The 27044-nt window shown below is 41.9% G+C and overlaps 1 protein-coding gene across 28 annotated transcripts in view; it reads right to left on the bottom strand.

The window, feature by feature from the left end:
- The window catches only part of ARHGAP21 (Rho GTPase activating protein 21), a 198831-nt gene that overhangs the window by 10514 nt on the left and 161273 nt on the right, over nucleotides 1-27044 (bottom strand). For all 28 annotated transcript variants that reach the window (XR_010599115.1, XR_010599118.1, XR_010599116.1 and 25 more), the window contains 12 exons: nucleotides 14924-15082; nucleotides 14662-14764; nucleotides 14520-14556; nucleotides 13758-13883; nucleotides 12640-12924; nucleotides 11232-11296; nucleotides 11005-11153; nucleotides 4359-4501; nucleotides 4085-4240; nucleotides 3898-3976; nucleotides 3069-3142; nucleotides 2894-2983 (listed from right to left, as the gene is read on the bottom strand). Coding sequence is in view for 16 of the 28 variants with exons in the window: in XM_065586870.1 (XP_065442942.1) it covers nucleotides 2894-2983; nucleotides 3069-3142; nucleotides 3898-3976; nucleotides 4085-4240; nucleotides 4359-4501; nucleotides 11005-11153; nucleotides 11232-11296; nucleotides 12640-12924; nucleotides 13758-13883; nucleotides 14520-14556; nucleotides 14662-14764; nucleotides 14924-15082 (1466 nt within the window). In the remaining 12 variants the exon portion in view is untranslated. The remainder of the gene's footprint in view (nucleotides 1-2893; nucleotides 2984-3068; nucleotides 3143-3897; nucleotides 3977-4084; nucleotides 4241-4358; nucleotides 4502-11004; nucleotides 11154-11231; nucleotides 11297-12639; nucleotides 12925-13757; nucleotides 13884-14519; nucleotides 14557-14661; nucleotides 14765-14923; nucleotides 15083-27044) is intronic.

Genomic DNA, 27044 nt, shown 5'->3' with positions numbered 1-27044 from the left:
AGTGTTCCCTTGTTGCCAAGAAGGCTAATGGTATATTGGGCTGTATTAGTAGGAGCATTGCCAGCAGATCGAGGGAAGTAATTATTCCCCTCTATTTGGCACTTGTGAGGCCACATCTGGAGTAGTGTGTCCAGTTTTGGGCCTCCCACTACACAAAGGATGTGGACAAATTGGAGAGTGTCCAGCGGAGGGCAACGAAAATGGTTAGGGGCTCGGGCATATGACTTATGAGGAGAGGCTGAGGGAAATGGGCTTATTTAGTCTGATGAAAAGAAGAGTAAGGGGGGATTTGATAGCTGCTTTCAACTACCTGAAGGGGGGTTCCAAAGAGGATGGAGCTCGGCTGTTCTCAGTAGTGGCAGATGACAGAACAAGGAGCAATGGTCTCAAGTTGCAGTGGGGGAGGTCTAGGTTAGATATTAGGAAAAACTATTTCACTAGGAGGGTGGTGAAGCATTGGAATGGGTTACCTAGGGAGGTGTTGGAATCTCCATCCTTAGAGGTTTTGAAGGCCTTGGCTGGGATGATTTAGTTGGTGTTGGTCCTGCTTTGGGCAGGGGATTGGACTAGGTGACTTCCTGAGGTCTCTTCCAACCCTAAACTTCTATGATTCTAAGAATAAGCACAGCACTTCTACTATGCTTTATTATATATTGTGGCTTACAGTTTATCTTCTCATGCTCATGACATGGAATAAACTCATAATAAATGGGGGGTACCGTGATCCACAAGAATGAGAACAAGACCACAAGTCTGGATGTCCTGAGTCCGAATCCTAGCTTTGACTCAGTGTGTTGCCTTGGTCAAGTCAGATCACTGCTCTGTAAAACTGGGATACCACCACACTAGTTCTTTATGCTATGAGGATTCATTAGCTGAATTTTTTACAAAACCCTTCTGATATATTAAATGCTAAAGGTCTAATTACCATCAGACAGCACCCTGAACAGTGCTCTTAGCATTGCACAAAAATGTATATTATAAATGGTTTGTGCTGTCATCATTTCTTACAGGTTTGCTTTTATTCACCCACAAAATCTGATTATTATTTGTAACAAACGATCACACTTATTTAGATAGAGGGTAAAATTTTCAAAATCATTTCAGTGATTTAAGAGACTAAGTCCAATTTTCAAAAGCGACGTAGGTGCTTGGGAGCTTAAGTCTCACTGAAAGTTAACTAGACAGACACTTAAACACCAAAATGACATTTGACTATAAGACTTAGGCGGTTTTTAAGTTTTACCCAGAGTATTTTATTCTGAAGGATCCTAACACACTATACAAAGTATGGGCCCAATCTTGAGAACTGTAGAACACTGAAATCAAGTAGAGTATAATGTACTACACAGCAGTGGGAGAATGAGACCTTTTTTAAATGAAATAATGGCAGACCCTATTTTCATGAGATCTTTAACATTAATTATCAGATAGTAAACAGACTGAGCAGACTTCCCAGGTCTGCACAGAAAATGTGCACCATTTTAACTGAAATTGGTTTTGAACGGTTCAGTTCAACTAGTTGCAACCTTGCATGGGCCCACGTAAATCAGTTTACAACTGATTATGTTGAAGTTACAGAATTAAACAATATGTAATCAGGGGTCGGCAACCTTTCAGCAGTGGTGTGCCGAATCTTCATTTATACACTCTAATTTAAGGCTTCGCGTGCCGGTAATACATTTTAACGCTTTTTAGAAGGTCTCTCTATAAGTCTATAATATATAACCAAACTACTGTTATATGTAAAGGGTGGCCTGCTGGGACCCCAGGCCCGAAAGCAGGATGAGCAAGGGCTGGAAACCAAGATTGGCAGCTGAGGTGAGTGGAGTAGGTGGCTGGTAGGCCTGACCAGGGCTGGAGGCCTGGACCCTGTCTGCAAGAGAGCCTCCAACCGGAAGCACGGTGAGTGGAGCTGCGCGGTAGAGACCCATGCTGGCGAGGGGTCAGCAGCCAGAACCCCAAAGCAGCGACTGGCTCGGCCTGCCGCCACTCTGGGGTTTCTGCCCCCAGCTCCTGCTAGCTGAGGTCTCAGCCCGCTGCCAGCCTGGGGTTCCTTCACCCAGGCCGGCAGCAGGTGCTGAGTGGGACCCGCGGGGACCCGGCTGGCAGGAGCCGGCAGCGGGAACTCCAGAGCGGGGCGGGCTGAGAGGCTCAGCCCGACCCCCGCTCTGGGGTTTCGGCTGCTGGCTCCTGCCAGCTGGGATCTCAGCCCGCTGCCAGCCTGGGGGAAGGAACCCCAGGCCAGCAGCGGGTGCTGAGTTGGACCCGCGGGGACCCCGGCTGGCAGGAGCCGGCAGCAGGAACTTTTCCTGGCACGCGGCGTGGGCTGAGCGGCTCAGCCCGCCGCAGCTCTGGGGTTTTCACCGGCGGCTCCTGCCAGCCAGGGTCTCAGCCCGCTGCCAGCCTGGGGTTCCTTCCCCCCCAGGCCAGCAGCAGGTGCTGAGTTGGACCCGCGGCGAGTCCCGCAGGAGCCGGCAGCTGGCAGCGAGAACTCCAGAGTGGCGGTGGGGCTGAGCGGCTCAGCCCACGCCGCGTGCCAGGAAAAATCAGCTCGCGTGCCAACTTTGGCACACGTGCCGTAGGTTGCCAACCCCTGATGTATATAAAGCCAGTTGTAAAACAACTTAATTGTGCCCACACAGGTGGTTTGTACCCAGTTTCAAGTAAATAAAAATGAATTTTAGTTACACCAGTACACACTTTGTATACAGACAAGTCTCATCCAAAAGCTCCTCAACACAGCAAAGGGCCTTATGTTGACTTTACCGACCTTAACCAATAAAACCCTGGATTGACACAGATGGGTTTATCACCTGAAATAATCCCACACAATGAAATTTGTTTAAATAAGTAAAATGGAACAAAACGTCTTGTATATTTGGTTTGATACCTTGTTCTTTTCTGAATTCTCTGCTACGGTCTTCAGATGTGCAGAAAGAAACTTGAGTGTTTCATAATGATGTTCAGGTAAATCACGAATCTGAAACAAAAAAACGTAGTATGGAGTTTAAAATATTTTAGTGCTAAATTGTACTGCATTTAAAATGTATTCAAAGTCAGCATACCAGCCTCTTAAGTGTTTTCAGCCGCTCAATAGGATCTTCTTTTCTATTGGCATCTATGAAATCTGCATATTTGTCTGACAAAAGAAAAAAATCTGTTTTACTGCATGAGAGAGAGAAGTTTTGTAGAAAACAGAAGTTAACCTGTTTCAACTTTTACATAATATATCTAGCAGCTGTAATGGAAAAATAGCTCAAAGAATTTATGTCAAATTAAATTGATAAATTCTAATACTTTGATTGGGAATATCACTGGATTGTGATGATAAAAATTAACCTACTACTAATTTAAACACAATTCTTTAAAACCCCCACTATTTATATCAAACCTATAAAGAACAGCATATGCTCCATCTGCAGTTAAAGTCAACAAATTCCATTCCCACAGTGTGCTACCAAGTTGAATAGTGGTTACACACACATTCAGACACACATGGTTACATTATTTCAAACTACTTCAGAAGCATGAGGAGATCAGTGAGGGGAGGAGGAAGGAAAATGTGTTAGGTTAGTTTGGCAGAGGGCAAAAATTAATAGGATACTAACTGTATACTAACCTACTACATACAATGCAATGGAGACATGAACAAAGTATGTTCCTGTTTTGGAACCATTTACAGTGATTCCTGGGCAGTTAGAGAAAAATGTACTGTCAGCTGACACGTGTAAGCTATTTTAATCATAATCATCAGCCTTTTTAATAAAGAAATGTAGAAGTTTATTACTTCATTAGGTTGTTTTCACTTGATTTTTTCTCTCAATCATTTGAAGGCCCTAATGAGGATTAATATTTGATGAAAAAATTCCTAAAACAAGCTCAAACTCAACTCACCATTAGTAAAAAGTGGTTCTGGGAGCTTTCTGAAGAAGGATTTCAGTAAACTGCTTATCACATTCAAGTCTCGCCATTTCTATATATTCAAAAGAGAGAGACACACACAGACTCTGTATTGCTATATTCATAATAAACTTTCTAGAAAAGATTATTTTAAATGGAAATACAGCGAACACCAACTTACATCATCATGAACATCGATGTCAGTCATTCCTTTATTGAGTTCCTCTTGCATATTTGAGATAGCAGCATTGTTTCCAGGGACTCTGTATATACCTGTGTATTCAAGGCCTCGTTCTTCAACCAGTTTGCAGCATATGTCGACTATCAGTGGAATATACTGTGGGGGGGGAGGGACGGGAGAAGTTTGTTGGTTTTGTTTTAAAATGTCTCTCACACAAGTAAGAACATACAAGTATTTCCAAACTATAGTGAAAAGAAAAATTGTACTTTCATACTTTATTGGTGTGAGCTGGAGGACAGTCATCAAGCCTAACGCCAAAGGTTCCTAAAGCAGATGGCTTCTTCTCAAATGTCTTCCTCATGATGTTTGGAATGCCTTTTCGCCATGTTCCCTTGTCTTTTGGTGGACTTGTCTCATCTTTTTGTTAATTTAAAGCAAATGGGGAGAAAATGGAAATGTTTAAGTCATACAATCAAAACCAATTCTGATTAAAGGCAACAAAAATCACAAGCACAAAATTGTGTCTTTGAAAGCGTGGACATACAACATTTGTTAAATTTCCTACTCTCTCTCTCACCCTCTTCCCTCAGCAGTCCAATTGGTTTCCATTACTGAAAGCAGCTTCCTATTCAGCTTGCATATTACCACTGTGAATAGTGATTTTTAGATTCGGAAGCTATTACTCTTTGCAGCATGCACCATCTCAGGAAAAAGGCAGCAGAAGGGAGTAGTATGCTGCTCAATAGGATTCACCACCATGTATTATAGGGCACCTTAAAATAGAGCAATGAGTAAGATCTCATTTGATTCTCTGACATGTCCGCAGGCTTTGTTAGAAACAATCTCGGTCTTCATTAAAAGGGCACTCCCTATCGTCAATTCCCCCTCCCCCCAGTCAAACCAAAAAGGCCAACCATTTAGTTTTTTATTATTTGCTGCATTTTCATCACTTTCATTGTCCAAACTCCCTGCAGACACACTCAGTAAATATGCAGAGTTTCTGAGACAAAACCAGGCATCTGGCCTCCACTAAAAAGGATTTGGTCTGAATGGATTTTGCCAGCCCCCTTTAGTCTATATAAAAACACACACTTCTGTCTCTTCACATGACTTGGAAAAAAACAGTTACCTACCTTTTCATAAGTGTTGTTCTTCGAGATGTGTTGCTCATGTCCATTCCATTCTAGGTGTGCGCGAACCCACCCACGGTCGTCAGAGATTTTTGCCTTAGCAGTATCCGTAGGGTCAGCTATGGCGCCCCCTTGAGTGCTGTGCTCATGCGTCGGTATATCAGGCGCCGCCAGCCCTACGCCCTCGCAGTTCCTTCTTGCCCGCAACTCCAACAGAGGGGCAGGAGGTCGGGTAATGGAAAGGACATGAGCAACACATCTTGAACAATAGTTACCAAAAGGAAGGTAACAGTTTTCTTTGAGTGCTTGCTCATGTCAATGCCATTCTAGGTGTCTCACAAGCAGTGTCCATGGATGTGGGCTCGGAGTTCACGGTTATACAGCTTGCAGCACTGCTCTGACAAAGCCAGCGTCGTCTCGAGCTTGCTGGGTAAGTGCCTAATGAGACGCGAATGTGTGGACAGATGACCAGGTAGCGGCCCTACAGATCTCTTGGATTGGAACTTGTGCCAGGAAGGCCACTGACTAGGCCTGTGCCCTAGTCGAGTGTGCTGTCACAATTGCCGGCGGAGGCATGTTTGCCAGCTCATTGCAGTAGCAGATGCAGGCAGTGATACAGAACAAAATCTTCTGAGCAGAGACACTGGGCAACCCTTCATTCTATCTGCCACATGAATGAACAACTGCACTGACTTATGGAACAGCTTTGTCCTATCTATGTAGAAGGCCAGTGCCCTCCTAACATCCAGGGCATGCAGACTACATTCCTCCTCTGACGCATGAGGCTTTGGAAAGAAGACAGGTAAGTATATGTCCTGGGCAGAAATGCCGGGTGCAGTCGCAGCTGGACCTTATCCTTGCAGAATACCATATAGGGTGGTTCTGAAATAAACACCCTGATCTCGGACACGCTGCAGACCGACTTTATCACAACTAAGAATGAAACCTTCCAAGGGAGAGCAGGAAGCCAGAGGCTCAAAGGGAGACCCCAGGAGCCTTGACAACACGAGATTCAGGTCCCAGGGAGGGAGCGGGATCCCGGATATGTGGGTAGAGATGCTCCAGATCTTTCAAAAACCGGGCCGTCATGTCACAAGCAATGACTGACCTGCCTTGGAACAAAGGGTGGAAAGCTGATATAGTGGCCAGGTGGACCCTGATCGATAACAGGGACAAACCTTGGAGTTTGAGGTGCAGAAGATAATCCAGGATCTCCTGCAGCGAGGCCTGCTTGGCCCAGATACGCTGTTCCGAGGTCCAGCACGTGAACCTTTTCCACTTGGCCAGGTAAGTCACTCTGGTGGAGGGTTTCCTACCGTACTACCCCCACAAGACCTGCTGAACCTGGGCTGAGCATCACCGTTCATCCGCATTTAGCCATGCAGTAGCCATGCTGTCAAGTGTACCACCACCACATTTGGGTGCAGAAGGCTGCTGTGGTTCTGGGACAGCAGATCCAGCCAAAAGGGTAGTTGCAGTGGGGCAGCTATCGAAAGGTCCAGCAGCGTGCCGACCCAGTGCTGGCGAGGCAACGCGAGAGCTATTAGGATAACCTTCACCCTGTCTTTTTTGATCTTCAGGAGGACTCTGTAAATCAACGGCACTGGCAGGCAGGCGTGCACCAGCGCCCTCGAGATGAGAAACGCATCTGACAGGGAGCTCCTGTCCATACCCCGGATCGAACAGAACACATGGCACTTCTGTTCTGCCTGGGCGCGAACAGGTCCACTTGAGGAGTCCCCCACCTCTGGAAGATTGTACTGACCGCCTCTGGATGGAGCGACCACTCGTGGTGAGACGAGATGGTCCCTGCTGAGGTGATCTGCTAACACGTTCCTGGTCCCGGGTAGATGCGCGGCTACCAGATGAATGGCATGCCTCACACAAGTCCCAAAGGCAGAGAGCTTCTTGGCAAAGGGCCGACGACCTGGCTCCGCCCTGCCTGTTGATGTAATACATCGCGGCGGTATTGTCCGAAGGTCCTGCACCACCTTGCCCTTCAGGTGGGGCAAGAAAGCCTGGGAGGCCAGGCAAACCGCTCTGAGTTCCCCGATGTTGATGTGGAGGGCAAGATCGTCCTGCAACTAGCAGCCCTGCATGTTGAGCTCGCCCAGATAGACCCCCCAGCCCAGGTCCGAAGCATCGGAGACCAGAATCAGCAACAGGGACGGGGCCACGAAAAGAACTCCCTCCAACACTGACCTGGGGTCCAACCACCAATCCAGCAACAACCAGATGCGATCCGGCACCCCAACTACCTGGTCTAGGTCATGTCTGTTGGGAATAGAAACAGAGAGTCCTGTGGCACGTTTAAGACTAACTCGGCCATCTCCTCCACCTCTAGACTGAAGTTCTCGGCCACCTGTTGAAGCAGGGCCTAGAGGTGCAGGTGTTCTTTAAAATCATCTGGCAGGCTGGCCCTCCAGGATCCCCCCACCACCTCGTCTGGGGATGAGGACATGACTGAACAGCTGGGGGATGCCCCAGGGCATCATCCCCTGTGAGGAAAGCGGGTTTTGGGGTGGGCGCTGGCTACTGTACCCCAACCTCTGAGCACGTTTTCTGCACCAAGCCTGGTGCCGTCAACATTGCTCCGAGTTGGTCGCCGACGAGTGGTGTGAAGGGGGCATAGGCATCACAGGCATGCCCCACGCACTCCAATAGGGCCACTGTGCTGTCCACTGGCCGTGCTGCCAAGGTGACAGTTTAGAAGTCGACACAGCCTCCGGTGCCAATCACGCTTGTGATGCCTTGGTGAGGAGCTAATCTGCCCTTCCACGCCAGAGCAATCCCTTTCTGGTGACCATGGTGGAGCCGTTGATGCCTGCATTTGTCGGCCGACGGTCATCGCTGGTGACCGGTGCTTCGAATAGGAAGACCGGTGCTGGGGCCCCGCGCCGACAAGACAACTGGCGGGAGGGTGAACAGTGCTGGTAATATGGAGACCGGCACCTCCCACTAGGAGACCCACATCGAGAGGGCAGAGACTACGAACACAGTGCCCATGATCTAGTGCAAGCCCCTGAAGATCTGAGCTGCAAAGCCAGAGGTCTGCAGCGTGAAGTCGGAGCGCGTTGCCTTGGCTCAGGACATCGGCAGCATTCAACTGCCTCTGGGGGGTCTTGGCAGCTGGCTTGCCCTCGTAGGGAGCCTTTGCCGCTTCCTGCAGCACACGAGGTGCCAGCGGCGCTGGTAAAGGCCTCTGCTCTCTAGGTGCCAGGAGAGCCTGGGAAGGCATTGATCCTGCCACAAGACTGAGTCCCCTACTGCTTCCAGGATTCAGAGGTGGCTCCTTTGGGGGGCTAAGGGCCCCGACTAGGGAGGCATGTCCATGTGGCTCTGGTGTGGGTGGGCAGCCCGAACTGGGTCCTTTGCCCGATACCGGATGGCCTTTCTTGCCTGGTGTCAGGGAGCCATGTTTCTTGGTCTTCTTTCTGGGCACTGGTGCAGGGGGTGTGCTATGCACTGAGGCCAAGGTCCTAGGAGTAGAGTCCAGCTGGGACGGCTCAGAAGCCAGGCGGAGAGCAGCCTCCATAAGGAGGATCCTCAAATGGATGTTGCTCTCTTCCTGGGTTATGGGTCGAAAGTTTTTACAGTTGTGACACTTGTCTTTCAAATGCGATTCCCCCAAGCCCTTGAGGCAACTGCTATGGGGGTCACTAACAGGGATAGGCCTATTGCAGTCCAAGCAGGGCTTAAACACCAGAGACCAGGGCATTCCCTGCCTGGGGAGAAGTCCCCGTTGGGACTAACTTCTAACTACACTTAACAAGTGCTTAACACTAACTACTATAAACCAACTATTTACAAGGCCCTAAGGCTCAAAGTCAGAAGAGACAAAACCGCTAATCCTTACTATGTAAGGAAAGGCACTCCGACTAACCACCACAGGCGGTAAGAAGGAACTGAGAGGGCACAGGGCCGGCAGCGCCTAATATACCGGACGCATGAGCGTGGAACTCAAGGGGGCATCACAGCCGACCCTACAGATACCACTAAGGCAAAAATCTCCGATGACCGCGCACGTGGGCATATGCACAACTAGAATGGAATCCTCATGAGCAAGCTCTCAAAGAACCACCACCGGTTTTGGATACATCCAATCTCAAGACTTAGGGTATGTCTTCACTACCGGCCGGATTGGCGGGCAGTGATCGATCCAGTGGGGATCGATTTATCGCATCTAGTCTAGACGCGATAAATCGATCCCCGAGTGCTCTCCTGTACTCCAGCTCTGTGAGAGGCGCAGGCAGAGTCGACGGGGGAGCGACAGCAGTCGACTCACCGTTGTGAAGACACTGCGGTAAGTAGATCTAAGTACGTCGACTTCAGCTACGTTATTCACGTAGCTGAAGTTGCATAACTTAGACCGATCCCGCCCACCCCCCCGAGTGTAGACCAGGCCTTAGGGCTAGAAACAGGTGAAAAAGCGTGGCTTGCACTATGTGACTTAATTATGCTAACAGTAAAGTTTTCAAAAGTGTCCAAGTCTCATTTTCAGAGCCCAAGTCTCACTGAAAATCAATGGAACTCAGGCTTCTAAGTGCTTACATCACTTTTGAAAATGGGACTTGGATGCTTCTGAAAATTTTACCCTTAGATAGATGCAGTCTCAATTGCTAAAACTCAGTGATATGCACAATGTTTGGCTCCCCTCAATGATACAGGTAAGTGAGGCTGCACTAGCACTATAAGTCTCCTGATGTGATCCTGTCCTCTTATTCAGAGGTTCCTGGAGAAATAATGCTGTTTAAGATCCTGAAGGTTACTCATCACTACCTCTCCAGCAAACTGCTATTGCAGTTTTAGTATATAATACAGTATGATCATGATAGTCAGTACAAAGGAAAACTTGTTTGGGGCACAAAACGGAATTTATTCTCTGAGTTCAGGCGCACATGTTCAAACCTGAGTGCTCAGTCACTAAAATCAGTGGTCTGACTTTCAGCAGTGCTGTGCACCAACAACTCCCTTTAGAAATTTTGGCCTGAGACTTTACCAGTTGGAGATCTATTACTGACTTACGTTTACAGTTGCAGCTCACTCATCTGTGAAATTTAATATGTGGCACCTCAGGAAAAGCTCAGCAGAGTTTAATTTCTTGCTCTGGGAAAAGCAATACCTTTTTCCCACCCTAAATAGTATGTTTTCCTTTCTATACTTTAAATTCATGGGGCAAGAAAATCCTCTACTGTTATAAAAGGTTTTAGAGAAAAAAATTGTTTTCTTAACAATAGTTTATAAATGGTTCTACCCAGTCATTTGCAGGTCAACCAGGGGAGGGAAAGACTAGTGCTAGATAAGATTAATCTTCTCTGAAGCAAGGCACAAGCTTGGTAGAGCTTGGCTGTGAGAAGCACAACGCTGGTGTATTCTATTGCTGCTGTCACTACAGACAGTTGCAGAAAAAGAGCCAAGACTTACCTCCGAAGAGACTGCAATACAGAACTTCAAGGGCCTGAAAAAAACCACCTCTGAGTGACAAAGTTACATCGACTTAGACACCGCGCTATGTTGGCAGGAGATGCTCTCCTGTCAACATAACGTGTCTTGACCAGATGTGCTACGTCGGCGCAGCTGTGCTGATGTAGCATGATAGTGAAGACAAGCCCACAGACTGTCAGTGATTATAAATACAGCTCAAAAAAGCTAGTTAATGCTTGTTTGCATATATATATTAACATATCTGAAGATCTGGGCTAAAGCAACTCTTATGTCCTGAACATTTGGCCTTCTACAATGTTAATTTTGTATAGGTTTAACAAACAATCATGTATGCAGAATACACACCTTTAGTGAGCAGCTTCCTTTCTGACTCCTCCTTGGGAGAGTGAGGACTTTGGGTCCTTTGTTCTGTTTTAGTGCCAAGAAATGTTTGCCTGATACTGAGACTCTGTCGAGGTGTTTTGGGGGACGGCTCTGTTTTGCTGCTGGAAGAACTGAAATAAGACATTACTTGGTACAGAGAAGCTAGGTACCAGGCAAATAAAACTGCCCACTGCATATAGACTGCTTACCTCATCATTGTGCTATATTCTTTAATCCTCCGGCTAATTAGGTCCCTACTAGTGACACCAGTATCCTGTAAATAAATAAATAAAATAAATAAAAATCGAGATCTCCTTTATAATCCTAGTTTTGATAATACCATTGCAAAAGGTTATCTAACCACCTTTAGAATACGCACAACTATTCCCATAATCAGATAACATACACTGGGTAGTTGTAGAGTTCAATTCCAGTACTGCTAAAATGTAATGGGTATTCTCAGGAATAGAGAATATATTCAAATATATTTCAAAACAAAAAATAAAGACATTGTTTGAAAGATTAAAGGAAAGCTATGGTGATCAGTTATAAGTTAACTGCTATGATAGTGTTTTCAAATAAGTGCAGAGGATTTACCCAGAGATTTTCAATAAACTTGCATTTTAATAGAAGATGTGTGACTATATTCCCGACACTGCTCTGAAAATCTCAGTCTATACACATACAATACCTTCCTACCCACATATGTGGCACTGAAAGTTCTACAATTTATCATACGGCTGACTACTTAACAAATGCTTTTAACCACCTCACCAAAAGTCTGCTTATAATCCACCTTCCCTAGGCTAATTATTCTAAAACTGAGCAGCTTCAAACAGCTGTAATTAAAAAGCACCATGGAAATATTTTTCTTCCCGGAACAAAAATGTAAACCTATCAAAAATACATACAAAAATGTTTTACAAATTCAGTATATATAGAGACCGATATCAACATTTATATATAATATGCATGTGTGCATATGCATACAACATGCCCTATCTTCTAAAATGCTTATTAGAATTTATGTAAATGAATATGAAAATTACAAAACAGTTTTTTTAAATACCTGTCAATGTTTCACTATGTAATTATTAATGGTGCAAAGTTTCTAAGTGAAAACTGCTCCTATACTGCTACTTCCCAACAGGGTCTGCTGGGATAGAATAGGCCAGAAATTACTACTCCCACCTGATTACATTGTAAAATAGGGATTTTAACAGGTATTGTACAGTGTAACTTAAAATATGTTTGTAGTTAAATTAAAAATGATTTTTAAACAACTTTTTAATGGGCAAAACTTATTTTACTATTTTTAAAGTTAAGTATAGATTAACTAAACATCAGATTATTAAATTGCCATCTTTTTATTACTCAATTATTCTTTGGGATACTTAAACTTCAAAAGATAGATTAAGAGTTTATTCTTCTATGTAAATAGATGTAGTTATATGGGTATCTAATTTCACTGCAGTTTTTCTTTTACTCCCTAATCCCTATTTCAATTTAGCGTCAACCAAAAACAGAAAAATATATTTGTCCTATTATAAATAAGAAAGTATAATCATTAAAAGAAAATACAATAGAATAAAACAACTTGTAAGATTATATGGCTACCTTATCATTGAGGTTGCTATTGTCTTGTATAGCCTTAATCCATGCTAACATGTCATCTCGGTCTTCAGCCTGAAATAGATACTCGCAGTCTGATGTGGTGAGCCGAAATACATTTTTCCTCTTGGTTTCACTGTATGAGATATCTATCAAACATGCATTGATACTGATAGGTTGTTCTTCTTCAGATGGAGTTGTCTGCTCTTTTTTATCCTTGTATAAATAAAGTGAATGACCTCGAAGAACAACATACATTTGCTTCCATGGCCGAATGCTGCCACCAACTCGCTGGAAAATATGAACCAGTTTGTTTGTGTGCATTACACATGTTATTGTTACCTAGTTATAAGCCACATACAAAACTTTTAGAACACAAAGATTGAACACAGGATAGCACAGAACACTCAGTTTTTGTATAATAAAAGTACTAGTCACTGACTGCTTTGCACCAAGGGAAAGGGCAAATTTCTCAACTGTCGCTCCTACCTGAACATATAATATTGTATGTGTGGAAATGTGACAGTAGCAAAAGGATCAGAAATTTTAAGAAGGGATGGTTACAGAATTAGCAGGCATTATAACCAAGATTTTCAAAAGTGACTGGGTGCTCCACTTACGTCACCTTCAAAAGGCTTGATTGTAAGAAGCGCTGAGCCACTTCCCTTCCCCTCTGAAAATCAGGCTCCTTCATCTTTGAAAATCTTGGCCTATGAATTTCCAGCGGGTCCATGAGGTTTGTTCGACTTCAAAAATGATGTAAATACACAAATCTGTCCCACTGTTCGCATAAGAAAAATCTACACTCCCAGCATTCTAAAAGTTGATTATTTGCACTAAATAACTAAGTCTGAGATGTGAAATTAATCACTATTGCTCTTAATTTAAACCAACAGAAATGAAGGCAGCTACGAACATAATCTATGAAAGAAGATATAGAAGTTGCCCGATTAAAGCTAAATGCTTAATGTCACTTTTGTTAGTGCCCCTTACATAATATCTTACTTCATACAAGAAAGCTTTACAAGGAACAGCTCTTGCCTACAAATGACTTTTCTTACCCTCAATTTTGGCAGTTTTTTTTTTTTAATATTATCCTTTATGTATGTTAGAAAGCACAATACCTTTCCCTTGTCTGAGACAAGCTGTCGAAAATAGAGCCATCCTTCCTTGGAGGCATCGCCAAAGACCTCTGATGAGGAATCTTTTCTGGATCCAGAGTCTTCTGAAGATTTTTGGCTGTCTGGGACCTAAAGAAAAATAAGTCAGAATATCAAGAGGTACTCTAAATAGATTTCTCAGTAGAGGTCTATATTTAGGTAATTTTCCCCCTCATCCCCCTTCCTCCCCCCACCCCTCAGGCCCACATCTCTATGTGAAGGTTTCCTCAGTGTGTGGTGCAAGGAAATACTTATCAGGGTAAGACGCTTTCTACTATTCCATTAGTACAAAATGATTAACTGTGAAGTCACACACTATTCAAGCCTACGTAATTCTTGTGACATTCCACCTTTAATTTATTTTGATATTTTTGTCTTTGAGTGCATCATATACTATAGCTCAGATGTAAGATGCTGCAGAAAATGAAAACCAAAGCCTTTTGTTCAGCTATAAAACAAGTCTAATGGCATTTTAAAGTACCTTGAAAAAAATAGTAGAGAAATTGGAGAACAGTTCACATTTACTAACTTGTCACAATATGGTGACTTATATTTTTTCCTAAACCTGGCATCAAAAAGTCATTTTAGAATGATTAAATAGGTAACAAAAACAAATTGCCATGATTTCACATATGTGACCCAGCACAATATTTAAAATTCATATAACTCATATTAGCAAACACTAATATCCACAACTCTTGTAATATTGTTAAATATGTTACTAACCTTGATCCCCTTTAAACTAGATACATGTTTAATAGACCTGTTGGGAGAAAAAAGTAGGTATTATAATGAACATTTTGTGCACTTTTTAATAAAAAAAGTGCAGGCGTCTGTTTGCGCGCGCACAGATTTGTTCAGGACTTACAATTTTCCTTCTTCTTTATAGTCATCCAATCCCTCATCATAAGACTTGGATCTCTCAGTTTTTGCAGGAGATTGACCATCCAATATACTAGGCCTGATAGATTCTGCAAGTCAATCAAAATTATCAAACACGAATCAGCTGCAATCACATTTTATGTTTTGACTATTTGAAGCAATAAAACATCATAAGCTGTCATATGAAAGAAAACAAATTTTAAAAGAAAAAGTTTTGTTTAAAAACAAAACAAAACAAACAAACTTACCATGGTCATGGGATAGCTGACGTCGAATTAAAGGAACTGAAGATGTGGGACTGGGAGGAACCGTTGTTATAGTGGGAGCTTGAGCAGCAGATGCAGAAATAACAGCAGAAGCAGGAATGTGTGCAATGTCATGGTCAATACTAGGGCTACTTGGATCATCTACAAGGCAATATGCAATATATTAGCATGTTAAACGCTTTAGTAAAGAGCTCAGACTAAACAGCAGGCTGAACTTGCCTCTTCATTAGAATATCAGAAACTAATATCTTAAACATCCAGCCTTTCAAACATTAAGGATCCAGTTAATTCACATTATTAAAACATACATTTTTCTTAAGGAAAGTTGGTGCCATATCCTATCGACATACTAATGTTAGTTACATATTTGGGATAAGAATAAAGAATGTTCATACAACTGTCACAATAGAATTTCTAGGTTTAAATGGTATGCTGTTTAAACAGCATGATGTTGGTCAGAAAACTATACTTCTAAATTCAGTTGCTGATGCATAAGAAGGCTAAATGCAAGCGAAATGGAATACAATATTCACTGCATTACAATTTATGCATAAAACCTCAAATAGTTATTAATCTTCAAACAAAAATTACAAAAAAGCTCAAAACAGCAAGGTTTGAAATGGCAACATACTTAAAAGATAGCCAAACCCCTATTTAAAAGACTACTACCTACCAATTATATCTTCCACTAATTGCTCATATAAAGGATTGCAGTCTGTACATGTCCAACACCTCACAGTCTCAAAAGCAACGAGTGTCATTGTGCAGTAATCCAAAAAAGCTTAAGCATTTCCATGATTTTTATGTACTTCTTACAAGATGAAGTGTTGGAAAAACAACAACAGATTTTTCAAAGCGACAGCATATAAACATCTCCTAAAATACACTAAGAATACAAGGAAAATACTTATTCCAGTACAGAGGTACAGGAGAAAGATGGAGAGAACCAGATCATGAGCATGTTGCTGAACTGTACTGCTATAATTAATATGTATGTATTCTAAGTGCCGTGAATTTTAATATGCAGAGCTTCTGAAAAGCCTATTGAAATCAGTGAACATTCACAAACAGAGGTTTATTCTTTGCTTTGTGTGAACACAACTGCATGCACGGTATTGTGCTTTTCAAATAGTCACTAACAGTTCTGTTCAAAACTGTCACCTTGTACCATCACATTCTGGTTGCACACTTACATTTTTAAAATGGCAGAAAAATCTATTACAAGTTTAGTAATTTTATACAGCCCTCTGCTCTATGTCACCAATGGTACGTTAGATGAAAAGTGAAGCAATGTCTTGAACTAAAAGACTAACGTCCATTATAAAAAGCTGTTCTGTTATACTAAATGTAAAAGTCAGCAGCAGAACTTGCCAATGCAATCTAAAACTCTGTAATTACAACACATTTCAAAGTAAAAGATATTTTCCTTAAAAGCAGGGTGGATAAAAATCAATTATTTAAAAAAAAATAGATTTTTTTTTATTTAAATCAGATTTTTTTGATAAAATGCTTTTTGAGGAAGAGACCTATCTAAAGATAGTTTTAATTAAGATACATTATAGCTCAAAGATATCTCATCATGGAATAGGGATTATAAATTCTAATTCGATAGTAGGAGACAATATATTCATGTAATGTTTAAGAAAAGTTTTGTAAATGAGTTCCAATAGTTCATGGATTAGGGACCCAATTTTATGGGGTTCCAGGGGCTTCTGTATAGATTATTTAGGTTAATCTTTCTACCTACCCAATGGGACTCAGTGCTCAGTCTAGAAGATACCATCAGAGATGCTTAATTTTGCAGTTCTCAAACTGTGGATGTGTCTCTCCAGAAGACAACGTGCTTGTTAACAGCAAAAATGTTTTTAAATAAACAAACAACATATAGAGGTGAGAATAACAGACCTCAACCCTATTGTCCCTCTGCAAATTTGTGTACACAGTGTCAATCCCTTACCTCTCTCTAAAAGTGCAAAATGTAAAATAAGTTCAATAAATAGAAGATTTTTGGAATAGATCTGGACAAGGAGAAGTCTGGAGATAAATGTGAGAAGCGAGGGACATATGTTTGTTTTGTTAAAATATTATATGTTTGCTGTTGAAGATAAAAATCCAGAATACTTAACATTGTTGTTTTAGTTAAATAAAACAATTTTAATGTCTGTCTGGTGATATTCTCCTCCTAATACAGCATGGCAAGAAAATCCTCCAAATATTAATAATTAACCTGTTGAATTGGAGATAGTTCACCTCCCAATGACTTCATAAATACCTGCTTCAATTATCTTTGATAAATGAAATAACCAATCATTCATTTTCTGAATGTACCTTCTAAAAATGAAACCTACATCTATTTTTGAGCTGTGAAAAATATGTACTAAGGTTATAACAACCAACAAGAATGCACTTTTATTGAGAAAACCATGATTAAATGGAGTCTTTCTGACTAGTGATTTAAATTGTGATTTAAAATCAGGATTTAAATCAAATTCACCCTGCTTAAAAGTAATATTTATCTAACTAATTTCACACAGCAGCAATTAGAGACATTAATAAATCACTTCTCTATTATAGTTTGGGGGTGGGAGAAACCTAATAATTACATTTTCATTTTCAGAACTACAGCAGTCCCTCGTGGTCCTATTTTCTTCTTTTTCACTGTGCTTTGATCATCCTTTCCAACAGCAAATCATGAAAAATCCCATACTCTAATTTGGACCAAAGGATACACACTTTGAAATGACAATTCCAGCACTGCTTCCTTTAACTGGTTCTTAACATGTAAATTGGGAGTGCTCAGCTTGCAGCTCTTTTTTTTTTTTTTTTTTTAAAAGGACACAGACTTCAGTCAGAATGCAATAACCCCTGCTACGACAGGCTAGAAATGCTGGCATATGGAATAAATCCACTCAAGCTACAAATACTAGGTTGTTACTTGATACTCGGGATGCTACATGACTTCCCACAGTATGTGCTATTTAACCCATGAACTAGGTTGAAGAGAAACACTTCACAAGCCACTAAACTCCTGAGATGGCAGCAATGACTCATACTTCACTGATTTTCATACTAATTCAACTTTCTTTAAGATTTACTTTTTTACTAACCTTAAAAGGCTCAAACACCCAATTCAAGGGGCGATGGAGTACTACCACGAGAAATAATTTTAAGCTATTTTATAAAAATAAACCTTAAACTAAAACTAAGCAACAGAATTTTAAAAAAATTGAAACATCTGTAATATTTGGAAGTGCAGTGTGTGAAGCAATCAGCTGATCCACTCAGCCGCCAATGTAAGTATTACTAATTTAGCCCAAGACGTTCACAGCAGAACTCTTGCACTGTTTCTACTATGGCTAATTTATAAAGCTGTGGCTGATGAAGTCAATAGATGGGATAGTGGCAGAAAGGGCAAAATACACCTCTACCCCAATATGACGCGACCTGATATAACACGAATTCTGATATAACGCGGTAAAGCAGTGCTCTGGGGGGGGGGGAGGGGGGCGGGACTGCGCACTCCGAAGGATCAAAGCAAGTTCGATATAATGCGGTTTCACCTATAATGCGGTAAGATTTTTTGGCTCCCGAGGACAGCGTTATATCGAGGTAGAGGTGTATGTGAAGAAAATGGAGAAAGGAAATTTTTCCAAATACAAAGTTACCATTTGTTTACCTAGTTTTTCGGAATTCATGGAAATTTTGCAGTTATATAAATACAGGGCACACGATATAAACCTGTCCTCTCCACTGGGCTAAGATATCTGGCTGCATTCTGCTTGTTACTAGCAGTACTAAACACAATACTGTTGGCATTTATTTTACCACTGTAGTATTTCTGTATGTCACTTCACACAAAGTAGTGACACATTCTTGGGAGATTTTTGTGGTGCCGTTAATGCATCTACATGCCTCTATGCACACAGTGAAAAAACAGTACAGGAGAATCATAGAACCATAGGGTTAGAAGGGATCGCAAAGGTCATATAAATTAACCCCCTGCCAAGGTGCAGAATTTGATGCATCTAAACCAGTGGTCCCCAACCTTTTTTGTCTGGCGGGCGCCAGATGACGAGCCACGGAGGACCGTGATGGCGAACGAGCATCCACCGAAATGCCGCCGACAAGCAGCAACGTCAATAGGCATTGCCGCCAAAATGCCGCCAACAAGCACCGTCATCCAGAGGCTTAGCCTCCGAAAATCGGCAGCGACACCTCCGGATGCTGCTGCTTCTCGGCGGCATTTCGGCAGATGCTCGTCTGCCGGCCAGTACGCGGGCGCACTTAGATGCCCCAGCGGGCACCATGGCACCCGTGGGCACTGTGTTGGGGACCCCTGATCTAAACCATCCAAGACAGATGTCTACCCAGCCTCTTTTTGAAAACTTCCAGTGAAGGCGCTTCCACAACCTCCCTAGGCAGTCTGTTCCATTGTCCTACTGTTCTTACAGTTAGAAAGTTTTTCGTGAGGTTTAATCTAAACCTACCATGCTGTAGTTTGAACCCAATGGTTCTTGTTCTGCCCTCTGTGGCAAGAGAATAATTTTTCTCCATCTTTCTTATGACAGCCTTTCAAGTATTTGAAGACTGCTATCATGTCCCCTCTTAATCTCCTCTTTTCCAAACAAAAGATACCCAATTTCTTCAGCCTTTGCTCATATCGTTTGCATTCCATCCCTTTGATCATTTTTGTCGCTTGCTTCTAGATCCACTTTCTCTACATCCTTTTTATAAAGCGGTGACCAAAATTGGACACTGTACCCCAGCGGAGGCCTAACCACCACAGAGTAGAGCAGTACTATCACCTCCTGTGACTTGTGTGCTATGCCTCTGTTAATGCAACCTAAAAATTGATTCCCCCCCCCTTTTTTTTTGGCAACAGCATTGCATTGACGACTCATGCTGAGGTTGTGATCCACCACAACTCCCAGATCCTTTTCAGCAATGCTGTTGCCAAACCAGTTATCCCCCATTCTGTATTTGTGCATTTGGGTTTTTTTTCCCAAGGGTAGCACCTTACATTTGTCTTTGTTGAATTTCATTTTGTTGTCTATAGCTCAGTTCTCCAATTTATCAAGATCCCTTTGAATTTTAGCTCTAACCTCCAAAGTGTTTGCAATACCCCCTAGCTTTGTGTCATCTGCAAATTTGATCAATATGCTCTGTATTCCTACATTCAGTGCATTAGTAACTATGTTGAACACCACCCAGCCAGAACAGCACCCTGTGGAACCACACTTGAGACCTCCCTCCAATCTGACATCATTCCATCAAACTCTTTGTTTGTGGTTGTTTAAGGAGATCTGAAGAAACTCACAAACCTCAATTGTTTGGCAACTATTGTTTTACTGTATGTTTGGAAGGGGTTGCTAGAGTCTCATGCAGTGGTTCTTAACCATTCCCAACTACTGTACCCCCTTCAGGGGTCTGAAGCCCAAGCCCTGCCACCTGGGGCTGAAGCATATAACTTAGCTTTATGGGGCCCCCTGTGGTGTGGCGTCTGGTGCACTGGGAGGGAGTAGAGGGGTGTAATGCATCCCTTTAATTCCTGGCACCAGTGTGCCATACCACTGCTTCCTGTAGGGAGCCGTTAAGTCTCTATCTTGTGCAGGCAGAGCAGGCCCAGGAGAAGGGAAAGCACTGCTTCTGCCCAGACAACGTGCCTGGAGCCATAATTACACCAGTACGGTTAAGCTGGTACATCAGATCTGTCTCCATTTACTCCCTCCCAAGAGAAACAAGGAGGCCAGAAGGGAGAGTTTCCCGCTTTTGGGGGCAGAGATTGTGTTTTTGTTAGATATGTGTACAGTGCCTCGCATAACAGGCCCTGATTGGGATTTCCAGATGTTACCATAATTCAAAAACAAATCCCTAACATGGTGGGGGGGGAAGGGACATTTTATAATTAGCCTTTTTTTTCTTGGTGGTTTAACTCTTTCCCCATTGGGTCTTACAAATGGAGAAGACGTGGGAAGAAGGAAAACAGGGTAGTAGTACAGCTAGAAGTGAAGATAAGAATGGCCATATAGGGTCACACCAACGGTCCATCTAGCTCAATATCCAGTCTTCCGAAAGTGGCCAATACCAGGTACTTCATAGGGAATGAACAGAACAGGCAATCATAGAGTAATCCATCCTCTATTGTCTGCTCCCAGCTTCTGGCAAACAGAGCATGATGTTGCATCCCTGCCCATCCTGGTTAATAGCCATTGATGGCCCTATCCTCCATGAATTAATGTAAATCTTTTTTGGACCCAGTTACAGTTTTGGTCTTCAAAACATCCCCTGGCAACAAGTTCCAGAGGTTGACTGTGCGTTGAGAGAGGAAGTACTTTCTTTTGTTTGTTTTAAACCTGCTGCCAATTAATTTCATTCAGTGACCCCTACTTCTTGTGTTATGTGAAGGAGTAAATAACATTTCCTTATTCACTTTCTCCACACCAGTCAAGATTTTATAGACCTCTATCATACTCCCGCCAAGTCATCTCTTTTCCAAGCTGAGAAGTTCCAGTCTTTTTAATCTCTCCTCATATGGAAGCTGTTCCATACCCTTAAATCATTTTTGTTGCTCTTCTTTCTACCTTTTCCAATTCTAACATTTTTTCGAGATGGGGTGACCAGATCTCCATGCAGTATTCAAAGTGTGAGCGTACCATGGATTTATATAGAGGAATTATGGTATTTTCTGTCTTATCTATCCCTTTTTTAATGGTTCCTAACATTGTTAGCTTTTTCGACTGACACTGCACGCTGAGAGGATGTTTTCAAAGAACTACCCATGGACTCCAAGATCTCTTTCTTGAATGGTAACAGCTAATTTAGACCCCACCATTTGGTATGTAGTCTAGTTGGAATTATGCTTTCCCAACATGCATTACTTTGCATTTATCAACATTGAATTTCATTTCCCATTTTGTTGCCCAGTCATTGAGTTTTGTGAGATCCCTTGTAACTTTGTAGTCTGCTTTGGACTTAATTCTCGAGTAGTTTTGTATCATCTGCAAATTTTGCCACCTCACTGTTCAACATATTTATAAATGATCTGGAAAAAAGGGTTAAACAGTACTGGTCCCAGTACAGATCCCTGGGGGACAGTACTATTTACCTCTCTCCATTCTGAAAACAATCCATTTATACCTACCCTTTGTTTGCTATCCTTCAACCTATTACTGACCCATGAGAAGACCTTCCATCTTATCCCATGATTGCTTACTTTGTTTAAGAGCCTTTAGTGAGGGACCTTGTCAAAAGCTTTCTGAAAGTCTAAGTAGATTACATTCACTGGATCTTCCTTGTCCACAAGTTTGTTGACCCCCTCAGAGAATTCTAATAGATTGGTGAGGTATGATTTCCCTTTACAAAAGCCATGTTGACTCTTCCCTAACAAATGATCTCTGTAACATGATGTACTACCATATCCTGCAAAAAATGTTAAAAAAAAAAAAAAAAAAAGGAAAAGTAACAAAATAACTATGAAAAACAAAGACTTGATAAAGATCCCGGTCTCTGTCATGACATTTGGGGGTGAAGTATAGAGCTACAATACTGTCAGCTTGTAGACCAGAATAAAAATGGTTTGAACTCTTCTCCACAAGAGTGGCATTCCCATTCTCGAATGAGGGAAAAGGAAAGCAAACCATACATTTCTGGTTAAACAAAAACATATTACTAGATCAGGGCATGAAAAGAAAGCCAGCTTTATTGAAAGGAGTAAAATATTTATTCCTTTCTTTCAGCAATTATCTGGCACCACTCAACTTAAATGGGGAAGGGTAACTAGGATAAATATTTATTTTTAAAAAAGCAATGTTTTTGTTTTAAAAACCTTCATAAAAAAATTTATAGGAAACAGGAAAATCTGTAATATGCACACTATTGTCTCTCTAAAAATAACAGTGTGAGCATTACTGATTTATTCCAACACCTAATCAAAATTTCTTTCCTTACTTCCTGAACAAAGCTAAAAATGGCATCACTTATTCAAATAACCTGTGCATTGTCCATTCATCTTGTTTTCTAAGACAGACAAAATTAAACTAATTTAAGACATTTACAGTACTTAAGTAATCTCATCTGTAGCAAACTGTGTATAACCCTAATTACTTTATCATATTTTACAGTTTATCCCCAAGGCAAACAGGCTTTTAAGTCAGCCTATATCAAAATCTTCCCATTGTTATGAAGTTGTCAGGTAACCATTCTCTCTCTTTTTTTTTTTAAAGCTACAGTAAAGTGACAGTCTAGCTTATTACCTTAATACAGATTTTATTTAAACCCCACAAACTGCTTAAGTAAAAAGAATGTAGAGTAGGAAAAAAATCTCAAACAAGTTGATACTGACAATCTTGTTAACATTAATGATTTTAAAGTCTTCCTGTTCTTCCTCCCACCCCCAGCCCTTCTTTTGATAAAGGATCAGAAGGCCGAGGAAGAATAGGTACAAAATGTTTTCCCACCTTTAACAAAGTGCTTTTCTGCTCCTTTTTAGCTTTATATGTATTTTTCTCAGACCTGAAATCACCACCACATACTCCTACTTTTCTCTCTGTGCACAGAACTGTCCCCTCCGTTTCAGCTTTGCTGCAGCTGTTCTGGTAAGCAGCTCCTTGCAGAGCCTAGGGAAGGGTGTGCATCATCAACAGAACCATGAAAATGCCAGCACAAAGGGCTGTCAAACGCATTAAGCAAACAAACTGGTGAGTAATTAAAGAAAAAATTATCTTCTCTCTTTCAGTTACAGTAATGTCAGTGGTTACTTCCAACAGTAAGTAAAAATGGGATTTCCAGTTGACAATATCCTTTTAAGCACTTACAGATAACTGATCAAACCTACCTGATTAAAACATTAAAACCAGTCTCCTTATTTAAAAACAAAATATGACTAAAGTCTATTTTACGTCACTGTCTGCCCAGTGACGTAAGAGACAGAGAATGAATCAGCAAGAAAACTAGACTACAATGACGTGACAAGCTGTATGTTGAAACAGCAGCTATTCTTGTTAAACATGTTTCAACAAGAAACATGACAAGCATGTTTGATTTTAAAATAAGATTGCACTGTCTTGCATTACAAAAAAACTTTATACAAAGGAAAGGTGTAAGTGTTGTGTACATACACACGTGTGCAATACAATTTAAACCAGAGATTCATAACCTGCAAAAGGTCAGAACAATTATACTTTTCCAATTCAATTAACTGTCTCACTAGGTACCCACTGTTATTTAACAAATTATTATTTGTATTACAATAGCACCTGGAAACTCAACTGAGAGAAGGGACAACCTGTTGTGCGAGACAATGGACATACAAAAAAGTAAATGATAGTACCTGCCAAAGAGTTGACAGCCTCAAGGACTGACCCTGTAAAGATTTACATAGGAGTTTAACTTTATATACAGATGAGACAAAGGGTGGTAGAAAGGGAGTATAATTATCCCCATGTTACAGATAGGGAACTGATGCTCAGACATTAATTGATTTGCTCAAGATTACACAGGAAGTGTTTGGCAGAGCTGAACTGAACTCAGATTCTCTAAAAACTCTGACTGAAGTTAGCAAAAATTCTAGTCCTAGAGTATGTCTACACCACAGTTAAAAACCCGCGGCTGGCCTGTGCCAGATGACTCGGGCTAAAGGGCTGTTTAATTGATGTGAAGACTTCAGGCACAGGCTGCAGCCCGACCTGTGGGATCTTCCCACCTCACAGGATTCTAGAGCCTGGGCTCCAGCCTGAGCGCAACCGTCTACATGGCAATTAGACAGCCCCTTAACCCGAGCCTGAGCCAGCCAGCACTGCAGTGTTAGGGAGCAAGGCTAACTGGCTTTTTCCAGGGGAGAAATGGGGAAGGCTACCATCACCCTCCTAACATCATGTGCAGGTGTACTGGGCCATTGTGAGGCAGCAGCAAGAAGCCATTCACCCTATGAGAGAGTAAAGTAAGGTCAACTCTGGCTTGCGCTACCCTGCTGCATCTGGAGAGAGAGTGCGTGAGTCAGGCACACTTCCAAGAAACTCCGCTGGGAAAATACAGCTCTATCATTCTCGCCCCACCCCCACAACAATCAGCAAAGCTAACTCTTGCAATTTTATCATGAATCCCGGAAAATTTTGAGTTAATATTTAACGCCCCAGCTGTCCAGAGTTCATTTTACAGTGTGAGAATCTCAGTCTCCATTAAAAGAGAAAAGCTGTAATGTAGATATAGCCTATGTCGGAGTAACTTATGTCGCTCGGGGGTGTGAATAAATCACTCTCCTGAGCGATACAAGTTACACTGACATAAGCGTCAGCAGGGACATCGCTATGTCGGCAGGAGAGCTGCTTCTGCCACTGACAGAGGATTGGCTACTTAAGCCAGTGGGAGAGCTCTCTCCCATCAGCTCAGTGCAGCTACATTAGAGAGCTTACAGTGGGACGGCTGTATCAGTGCAGCTGCACCGCTCTAAACTCTCTAGAGTAGCTGTGCCCTAAGTCTCTAGCCCTCATGGTTGCAAAGAAAAGCTTGAAAGCATGAACCCTAATACCAGACAGCAAATTATAAGAACCCCACATTTATTATTTTTAACACTTTCATAATTTTAAGCCAATCATTTTTGCAGCCTGGTTTATGATTTGAGCACTTGGAGTTGGCAATATTGCAATCAGTATCTCAATACTACAAAATTCATCCACAAATTATATTAAATACTGCAGCTCCATCTCATAATGTATTATAAAGCATGTTATTTTTATAACATTTATTAGGGATAATAATTTAATATATGGTCATGAAGCATATTCTAACAAGTATGTAATTTAAACAAGGCCTATTGCAGGGATCGACAACCTTTGGCACGCAGCTCACCAGGGTAAACACCTTGGTGGGCCGGGCCAGTTTGTTTACCTGCCACGTGCGCAGGTTCGGCCAATCGCGGCTCCCATTGGCTGCGGTTCGCCACTCCAGGCCAATGGGGGCTGTGGGAAGCAGTAGCCAGCACTTCCCTCGGCCCACGCTGCTTCCCACAGCCCCCACTGGCCTGGAGCAGGTAAACAAACCAGCCTGGCCTGGCCCGCCAGGGTCCTGGCGAGCCGCGTGCCAAAGGTTGCCAATCCCTGGCCTCTTGCATGATTTAAAGCCTTAAAATATGCTATATTTTCTTTAATGATGTACTTGTGTATAGATGGACCTTTAAAAGTGTTTTTAAATTTGGCTTGTAAGCAGAGGATTAATAAAATAATATATGGAGATATACCTATCTCATAGAACTGGAAGGGACCCTGAAAGGTCATCAAGTCCAGCCCCCTGCCTTCACTAGCAGGACCAAGTACAGATTTTGCCCCAGATCCCTAAGTGACCCCCCTCAAGGATTGAACTCACAATCCTGGGTTTAGCAGGCCAATGCTCAAACCACTGAGCTATCACTCCCCTGCATAGATAGCACACAGAAAATGTATACTCGTGTTCAAATCCACAGAATTACAACAAATTGGAGGTGGGAAAATTCAATTTCTTTAACTTTTCAGGGTTTATGAAAACCTGATATTGTATATGTTTTTGTTTTGTTTTATTTTAAGATGTTCCCACAGTAATTCATGTATAAATCAGCACTGTAATTCTGGTTACTCATCAGTCTTGCGGATTTACAACACTGAATGCACTTTGTAAAGGGAGTGGTGGCAATCTGTGGAAGGCTGCGAGAAAGTGAGCAATACGAAATTATGCTGACAAAGTACAAGGAGCTCAAACAATTGACAACAAAAATAGATCTTTTTCGTTGGTGGGGTAGTAATACAGCCACAGAAGTTTTCCTGGCAGTGGGACAGCATGTACTTGTATAATTCAGACAATCACGGCAAATAGGCAGAAGATCAGTTTCATCTACTGCAAATGAAACATTTAAATTAAAATTGTTTCTCATTGTTTCCTCATAATTCAGTTCATAAATAATTCCCACAAAAGGAATAATTATCTTACTTTTTAGGTGTAATTTAACTATTAAACTTCTAATGGAGTTTGGTTTATTCTTTATAAAAATGCAGCCACAAAACTATCAACAGTTCATAAAAGATTAGAGTTAGTTTAAATCCCACTGCATTATGCTAAGGCAAACTCACATTTAACA

Source organism: Chrysemys picta, chromosome 2 (genome assembly GCF_011386835.1).
Source record: "Chrysemys picta bellii isolate R12L10 chromosome 2, ASM1138683v2, whole genome shotgun sequence".
NCBI classification, from domain to species: domain Eukaryota; kingdom Metazoa; phylum Chordata; order Testudines; family Emydidae; genus Chrysemys; species Chrysemys picta.
The sequence above is the reverse complement of the archived record's forward strand: the minus strand, read 5'-3'. Positions and strand labels throughout refer to the sequence as shown.